This window comes from Chrysemys picta, chromosome 20, assembly GCF_011386835.1.
Source record: "Chrysemys picta bellii isolate R12L10 chromosome 20, ASM1138683v2, whole genome shotgun sequence".
NCBI lineage: Eukaryota > Metazoa > Chordata > Testudines > Emydidae > Chrysemys > Chrysemys picta.
In genome coordinates this window covers 16,456,165-16,465,226 of record NC_088810.1, presented here as the reverse complement: position 1 = coordinate 16,465,226, position 9,062 = coordinate 16,456,165, and the positions used below count along the sequence as shown (strand labels likewise).

Genomic DNA, 9,062 nt, shown 5'->3' with positions numbered 1-9,062 from the left:
GGGCTGGGCGGAATGTTCCCCGCTGTGCCACCTCTTTGGCCCCAGAGGGGCGGAGCATGGTTATGGGGTGGGGGGAGCTACCAGGAATCCTGCGGGGCAGGCAACTTGTCAGGGAGAGACTACATGTCCCAGAGGCCTTTGCGCGGGGTGGGAAGGAAGGGGGCTGGCGCCGCTCTGCTCAGCTGTTCGGGGCCGGCTGAGCGACGCAACTGGCTGCGTGTTGCGGACACTGGCTGCTCTGCAGGGGAGAGGCTGCTGGAGGGTGGCTGGGGCCGTGGGAGCGGCGGGGTTCCTGGGGAGGGGGGAAATTGCCCCTTCCCCCGAGTAAAGAAGGAGCTGGGGAGGGGACAGAGAAGATTGAGGAGACCCCCCTGTATCCCTCTCTGGCGTAAGGGGTGAGCAGGAAATTGGGGGACCCCCCTTCCATCCCCTCCCCCACCCGTGCAGAGTGGGTTTTGCTGCGTGGGGAGGAAATTGGGGGGCCCCCTGCCTGTGCCCTGGAGTAAAGGCTGAGGGGAGTGGAGAACGAGCAGGAAAGCAGAGAGACCTTTGTGGGGGGCTCAGTGTGGGGGAGCCCTGGCCTGGCTGGGAGGCGCATTGTTTACTCTGCCCGAGGGGGGTCCTGCCATGAGCACCCCTCAGGAAAGTCCCTCTAGAGCCCAGGCACCTCTGCTGCCCGCACTGGTGCCCCACTGACTGGGGGGGAGGGATGGCCTCCCCATCCAGGCAGGGGTCCCCTGGAGGGGCTGGGCTGCTCTGCGGCAGCAAGACCCGGTCCTACGGCAGCCTCGTCAAGTCAATGTGCTCCCCGGTGAGGGAGAGGAGGGTGGAACATCGCCTGGAGCCGGGGGACACCTTGCAGGGGCTGGCGCTCAAGTATGGGGTCACGGTAGGTCTGCGCGGCAGCTTTCTATTGCGATCTGGGGGGGTGTAGGTAACCTGGCAGGAGGGACCCAGTGAGGTCCCACGGTTAGAGCAGGGGACAGCGTACCAGACTCCTGGCTTCTCTTCCTAGCTCTGACAGGGGACTGGGGTCTTATGGATGGAGCAGGGACCTGGAAGCCAGGTCTCCTGGGTTCAGGGTGGATTTGATTTAAATTAAATTGATTTAAATCATTATTTAAGGTTTCAGAGTAGCAGCTGTGTTAGTCTGTATCCGCAAAAAGAACAGGAGTACTTGTGGCACCCTAGAGACTAACAAATTTATTTGAGCATCAGCTTTCGAAGAAGTGAGCTGTAGCCCACGAAAGCTGATGCTCAAATAAGTTTGTTAGTCTCTAAGGTGCCACAAGTCCTCCTGTTCTTTTATCATTATTTAAATCACTAGTCAGGAAGACTTGATTTAATCATGAATTTCTACATAAAAGTGCATTCTTGTTGGTTGTTATAACCTTAAGACCTATTCTTCACAACTCCAAGATGGATGTAGGTTTCATTTTTAGAAGGTACACGCTATACATTTTTAAAGTGATTTATTTAAAAAACTTTTCAGATGAGTTTTACAGCTATGTCAGAGAATGAATGACTGTTTGGTTGTTTCATTTACCAAAGGTAACCGAAGCAGATATTTGTGAAGTCATTAGGAGGTGAACTATCTCCAGTGCAACAGGTTAATCTTTAATATTTGGAGGATTTTCTTGCCATGCTGTATTAGGAGGAGAACATCACCAGACAGACATTTAAATTATTTTATTTAACTAAAACAATGTTATGTATTCTGGATTGTTTTCTTCAATAGCAAACATAATATTTTAACAAAACAAGCATATGAGTTTTTGAATTTAGTTAAACATTCAAGTTTTTTTAAATTAGCTTTGTTTTTGTTAAAATTGTTTTTAATTAAAATAGATAAATGAAATATTAAAAAAACACCCCCAAACCAAAAATTAAATTGACTGTGTCAGCCAGGTCTACATGAGAGACTTAAAATTTTGGCTTCTGCAGCTAACTCAGTTGTCTTCACCTTCATTTTCCTGTTTGTTCATAACCTGGAAAAGAAAAACAAGCTTTCCTGCTTTTTCAGGTACCAAACAATTTCTCAATTTGGAATGAATTAGTCCAAAGGAAGAAAATATTCTTTCTACACCGTCAGTCTCTGAATCCAAGTGCTTAAGCGACTTCCACCAGTTCACTGGTGTGACTTTCTTTAAAACGTCATCAGCAAACATATTTCTTGAATGGTTCTTATTCCCAAACTGGTTTCTTTTACGGCCTTCTGTCATTATAGGTTTTCCCTTCTAGTGAGAGAATGGTATGGTAGATCTCAAATCAATGAAGGCTACCCTCAGAAAGACCTCAAGGCTTCTGGAATATGCGTCTCAAACAGTTTCACTTTTATTTATACTGCCTGTCCCTCCTGTCTCATATTTATCTCCATACTTCTTCTCCTTGTCCAGATCTATTCCGCCCCCAACAATCTTCTATTCATTGAACTTTTTGAAACTTTGTACTTTTAGAGAGAGATAAGGGATTGACAAATTTGCAGAGGGACAATAGGGTTGAGGTCTGTTATTTCTCACCTCTATATATTATTTATTTATTTAAAAGCATTTTTGCTGTTAACAAGCATGTTACCTCTGGGGAGACAAATCCACAGTTTGAGAACTGCAAAACTAAGCATCTCTGAGGGTATCTTCTAGACTGAGCACTGAGTCCCATTGGGTAGATAGAAAGATTAACCTAAATAATCTATACAGAAGCCCCTGGAATCCCATCAGATTGGGTTTCTAATCCATGAACTATTGGAACTCATTTACAAAACTTTTCTTAAACATGACATGAATATATTGTCTCATACTATAGAATTAGAATTTATAATCCCTATTCCATGATGAGATACCTTTGAGCTATAATGTATCTTAACAGGTTTTTTCCTCAAAGCATTTTATAAAAAAAAATCCGATTTAAATAAAAAAAAAATCCAATCTTTTTGATTTAAAAAAAAAATGATTTTTATCCAGCCTGCCTGGGTTCTAGTCCCCACTCTGGGCCTCAGTTTCTCTATTACAAAAAACAAGCTATTGACCTATCTTTGGTAAAGCACTCGCTATCTGATAGGACTGGTGAATGCTCCCCAATCCACCAGCTCTCCAATTCCAAGCCCTCCTGAGGACGCTCTTAAGTGATCCCCTCAAGAAATGTGCAAAACAAGCAATTATAGCTGAAGAGTGAATCCTTCCCCTGGCTTCCCTTCTTCCCCTTGTCGGCCCTGAATCTGCAGCTTGGGTCCGGATTGATTTCCACCCCACAATTAGGGTGACCAGATGTCCCGATTTTATAGGGACAGTTCTGATTTTTAGGTCTTTTTCATATATAGGCTCCTATTACCCCCCACCCCCTGTCCTGATTTTTCACACTTGCTGTCTGGTCACCCTACATTTTGTACAGTGCTTGGTGTGTCTTGGACGAGGAACTCTGCCGAAGCACTTAGCGTTACCGCTTTTTGGTTTTGTTTGCCGAGCATCTGGGGTGAAGCAGGGAGGGTCGTGTCATGAGCACCCCTAAGAAAAGGGGCACTGGCAGGAGTCACCCCTCCAGAGTCCAGACACCTCTGATCCCCCTAGAGTGGGGACTCCTGGTTCTTGGCTGAGGCTACTGCAATACACATAATGAATCCTAAGAATTGATACAGCTCCAGAGCAGAGCCAGGGGCTTGGCTGCGAAATCAAAGACACGGTCTCTGCCCCTAGGACTCTACAATCCAGCACTCTGATCATGGAACTCTGAGCGGGCACCCCAGTGGTGTTCCTGGGCTGTGGGGGTATGGGTGGGTGCATGGGGAGGCTGAATGTCTGGAGTCTCATGCAGGACCAGGGCTGAGGGCTCTGACCCGGCACTTGCCGTCTCCTCTCGGTCCCCCTGCCTCCCTGTGAGGCTGATGTGACCCTGGAAATGTGCACACACAGTCACGCCCTTTCTCATTTCCTGTTTTTGCAGCTTTCTGTTCCCGTGGCTCTCACGGGGGATCAGTTTCTGCTGCAGAAATCCCCCTGGTGGTTGGAGCCAAAGCCTGCCCCGGTATCACCTCCGGCCTGGGCCTGCATATGTGGTTAGGCAGCAAGCGGCTGTTGAGTGTCTCTGGCAGTTTGAATCTTGACAGGCCCTGCAGCCTGACAGCACCAGTTCAGTCTTCCCTGTGACTCATGCATGCTGCCCCCTGCTGGTGTGCTCCTGCCCTGCAGCTGGAGCAGCTGGGAAAGCGGGGAGCTGTCTCTGAGGCTGCCAGCCAGGGGGGCCAGCTCATTTTGCAGGAACCCAACAAGCCGCCAGTCGGGCAGAAGGGAGGGTCTTTCAGGCTGTGGGGCGGAGTCGCGGCATGTGCCATGGTGATGGACTCCCAGCCTGTCTCCTTCATCCACCTCTGGCTGAGCGTAGGGGACAGGCGGGGTGGACCAGCTAGCACACTTAACAATGGCATGTCTCTCTCCCGGCCAGTGGGACAGCACAGTCCTTGCCTGGCTGCATTGAACATCATCCTCCAGGGGCTTGGTCAGTTTCCCTCCCCTTCCCCCCCACCGGCATTCAAGTTCCAGCAACGCCTGAACCCTTCTCCCTGCCAGCGTGAGCCCGGCACCCGCAGCCCAGATCACGTCATGCACACGCTTGCCCTCATTGCTCTATTTGCCTACTGGTGTCCTCCACCCCAGAGGTGGCTGCATTTCGGTGGCGCCGTGATATTAGGTGTCCAGCCTGCAGTGAAGCTTTAGGGAACAAGCCCCAGATCAGAAGCGGCAGTTCTCTTGGTGTATAGAGACAGGGGTTGGTAACGTGTGTCCCAAGCCTGGAGGGGTTACAGGTGCTTGTGGTCTCTTCCCAGATGGAGCAGATCAAGCGGGTGAACCGGCTGTACACCAGTGACTCCATCTTCCTCAAGACGACACTGCACATCCCCGTCCTGGTGGAGCCCAAGCAGATGGCGAATGGCTTAAACCTGGAGGAAGAGGAAGAGGAGGCAGAGGAAGGAGCCAGGCGGCCCCCCACGGGAGAGGAGAAGCCGGTGCTGAAAAACGGCTCCATGACCAGCACAGGCACCACCCCCCGCCACGACCTCTCGGCCACGGATTTCTTAAGGAAGCTCGACTTGGAGATCAGCCTGTCCAAGAAGGCTGCGGTGAAGAAGCTGCGGGAGCGGGAGATCGCGTGAGTGCTACCTTGAGGTTACTGTAGCGCTAAGTAACTACCGTGGTGCCTGGGCTGTATCGATCCCCAGATCTGCTGCTCTGACTCGTAGGCCCCTGCCAACTGTGCTAAAGGAGAATCTCTGCTGGCTGCCCTTGGGTTAGTGCTTATATCCTCTGTGGGGCTGTTACAGGGCGAGGTGACCCCACAACTGCCTCCTGGAGGGGCTGAGTGATGCCTGAGCACCCCCAGTCAGGTTTTACGTGCCCCTTGGTGGGGAGGGAGAAATTAAAACCCCATTGGATCAGGTGCTGTGCTCATCAAACTAAAAGAGCCCAGCACCATGTCCTGCCCCATAGCCTGCTCCTCCCCCCAAGAAACACACTTACCCGGGGGTCCCCAAGGCTGACGGGCGGTGCCCTGGCAGGGGGCTGTAGCGAAGGGAGGTCGGCCGGTGGTGGGAGAGTGAGGGGCCGTTCATTGCTGATGGGGCAGAGGTGACGTAGCCCCAGGCTTTGGCTTCCCCCCCCCCCCCCCCCCCGCGCGTGACCGGGTGAGTACAGGTGCCATTGGCGGCTGTGCGCAATGCTCATGGGGACCGGGAGGGGGGAATAGAGACGCGTGTGCGGTGGGGAGTTCTCTGAAGGCAATGAACAGCTGCACGCGGCAACGTGGACTCACACCGACACGTTTGCTTTGATGCTGTTTGCTCCCGGGGCCCCTCCTTCCCCTGCTTCATCTCCTAGCGGCGCTGTGCAGGCAAGAGATTAGAGCCAGGAAATGGTGTCCTGCCGGGCGCGTGCCGCTCGCTGCGGGGCGGGAAGGAATTAATGAGGGGTCCTGGGGTGTTTCCTGGGTTCCTCCAGGGAAATGGCGGTTGGTCGCTGCTGGGGGAGGGGGAGATGCTGGGTTGGACGGGGCCTGGGTCCGATCCAGGCTGTCAGCACCTGCCTCCCTGTGGCTCGCGGGGCAGAGCTCCCTGTGCTGCTGGAAACAGGGATCAGTTACTTTCCTCCCTTCTGTGCCGTGCTGCAGGGGGGTTAAACAGCCGGCGCGTTAGCTCAGGGCGCAGCCAGAGGAGCCCGCGGCCACTGTCTACCCCCAGCCGGCTGCTGTACAGGGAATGCCCTTCTCCTGGCCTGGGAGTCTGACGCAGCTGGGCCTCTGAGGACTGCCTTAGGGGAGCTGGCTGGGCTAAGGACCAGGCCACTGCTTGCCATTGACTAGTCTCTGAGGCCACTAGAGGGCGCTGTTGCCTGTGTTGAAGATCTCTGCGGTTCCTATCCCAGCCCTGCCCCCCAGCTCGGCAAGTGCCCCTCAATCCTGACCCGCAGCCCCCTCCTACCCCAACTCTGGGCCCCCGGCCCCCCCAGCTTGGGCAGTGCCCCATAATCCTGACCCGCAGCCCCCTCCTACCCCAACTCTGGGCCCCCGGCCCCCCAGCTCGGCAAGTGCCCCTCAATCCTGAACCGCAGCCCCCTCCTACCCCAACTCTGGGCCCTGGGACCCCAGCTTGGGCAGTGCCCCTCAATCCTGACCCACAGCCCCCTCCTACCCCAACTCTGGGCCCCGGGACCCCAGCTTGGGCAGTGCCCCATAATCCTGACCCGCAGCCCCCTCCTACCCCAACCCTGGGTTCATCCCCCAACCTCAGCTGTGCCAGTGCCCCTCACTCTCAGCCCACAGTCCCAGCCCATGGCATCCTCCCCCCAGCTCTGCTGATTCCCTCCAGCCCTAGGTTACTTTGTTGCTTTGAACTAAGATTCCCACAGGGATTATACAGGCCTCCCTGCGCCCTCCCCATCTGTACTGTCACCTGTGGGACCCCCCCTCCCCGCCCTGGCCCCATGTGTCTAAAGGGGGCTCTTCCCTGGATCCTTCCCAGCCCCAGCAGAGGGCGCTGTGCCAGTTCAGCCACCCCCGAGCAGAGCATGGCTGGGGGGATCCCTGAGCAGGGCGCGTCTGCGATGACCACTCCCTGTCCGAGATCTAACCCCCTCCTGTCTCCCCGCAGAATCGCCAGGGCCGAGCTAGGAGCCAGCAGGACCGTCTCCTATCAGAACGAGCCCTCGCCTCACGCTCAGCAGCGCGCCCTGCTGGGCCCCGTGCCGCTCACCAAAACCACCCGGGCCGCCACGCTGCGGGACCAGGAGGACGAGATCTTCAAGCTCTGATGGGCGGAGCCTTCTTTTCCCCATGGACTCGCCTCTCCCCTCCTAGCCGGCGCGTCCAGCCACGGGGGGCGGGTGGGGAGGGCAGCGCAGGGTTTGTGATGGCCCTGCCAGGGGGACCCGGACGGCGCTGAGGCCCTGATCCTGGCAGGAGCCTGCATGAGTCCTCCGGCTGCCCCTGCCTTCGCACCAATCTGCGGAGGGATGGGCTGGCTGCAGAGGGAGCAGTGTATGGGGGACGTTCTGCGGCTGGGGGGGGCGTGCACAGAGACGTGTTATGGGGGTGACTGGTAGAGCGCCCCCTTGGGGCGGGGGAGTCTCAGCGACACGCTCTAATGCCCAGCGTTTTCTGCGCTGCTCTGCTCTTCGCTGGCCTTTCCCACAGCCGGGCTCTGAGCTCCCCGTCCCAGCGCGCCCGCCTCTTCCTGTCCCATCCCGTCAGGTCGCCATGTTCGGAGACAGCCCCGTTGCCTGCAACCCCTTTGGGTCTCCTTGGCTCCCCTGCTGAGACTTTAGGGAAAGGCCTCGGGATCAGGTCCTCAGCCCGGCCCCCCCAATCATCTACTGATGCCCCTCAATCCCGACCCGCAGCCCCCCTGCTCTTCCTGTTGTGGGACCTTGACCTGTTTCTGAATGAAACAGGCGCCTTCACGAGCCTGACGTCCTGGGGGGTGTCAGGACCCTCGGCAGCTGATCCCATAGGACGCCTGGCAGGCAAGAGTCATCGTTGCCGGCAGCTCCCACTGCCAGCGAGCCCACGTGGGGTCGGGCTCTCGGGGCCCAGCTCCCACACGGGAAGGGCTCAGCATCCGCTGTGCTGAAACCCAGTCCCTTGGGCCTGAGTTGAAATCCGCCCGAGTCTTTCCATTGACCTCTGGGGTGGGGCCTGGCATGGGGGCCGAGGGGGCAAATTCCATATGCTGCTTGGCTTCCTTCCCCTGAAAGCGATGGGCACAACCCCTCCCACCCCCGCTCCCCGTGGATCTGTCCCCTGAGTCTGTCAGAGCTACTCAACGACCTCTCACTGCTTAGGATTTCTCTTAGCCTGGTTCTGGGGGAGGGAGCCGGGGTCTGTCTCTGTTAGCCCAGCAGGGCCAGTCCAGCTCTGGGGGAGGAGCCAGGGTCTGTCCCTCGTGTGCCATTAATCCAAGAGCTGACCAATCCTTTCTGCCTGTCTGGCCCCACTGGGGCTGTCTGGAGCCCCTGTGATACTAGCGCTGATGATCGCCTGTTAATTTGTCTCTTGGTTACTGGGCGTGAGGTGTGAGAGGGAAAACACCCAGCTTGACTCTCAGCTCCCAAGCTGATGTTTCAGGCCGGGGAGGGGGCGGAACGGGGGACAGATGATAGCTAGTGGCTTGTAAGCGGTGTTTGTGGGCCAGGGGTGAATGGAGGAACTCCCAGAACAGCCCCTCCTTGGAAGGCGTTAGCTGCTTGAGCCGAGCCAGAAGCCCCAGACTCTGAATGGGGCAGGTAAGCCGGGCCCTGATTTCCCCACTCATCTGTTTCATTCAGCCGTACTGATTTGGAACCCTTTGCTGTCCATCACGGCCCAGCTCTGGAGAGGGAAACGGAGTTAAAAATAAAACCCGCCCTTGGGTTCCTCTTTAAAGCTGCCTCGCCGCTGAGAGACCCAGATCCTCTTTTAATAACTCTGCCAGGTATTTCTCAGGCACAAGAGTGAGATCGGCCGCCCGGCCAGCGGCAAAGGGACTTGCAAATAAAACTCTTCCATCCTGATTGCTCTTTGAACAAAACACGCAACACGTCTCC

At 55.6% G+C, this 9,062-nt stretch overlaps 1 protein-coding gene across 1 annotated transcript; it reads left to right on the top strand.

Moving 5' to 3' along the window:
• Positions 1-181: 181 nt before the first annotated feature.
• Positions 182-9,053, top strand: LYSMD1 (LysM domain containing 1). The gene is made up of 3 exons (XM_005293733.4): positions 182-889; positions 4,817-5,139; positions 7,133-9,053. The coding sequence occupies exons 1-3, from the start codon at positions 710-712 to the stop codon at positions 7,290-7,292; spliced, it is 663 nt and encodes a 220-aa protein (XP_005293790.1). The 5' UTR covers positions 182-709; the 3' UTR covers positions 7,293-9,053.
• Positions 9,054-9,062: the final 9 nt, after the last annotated feature.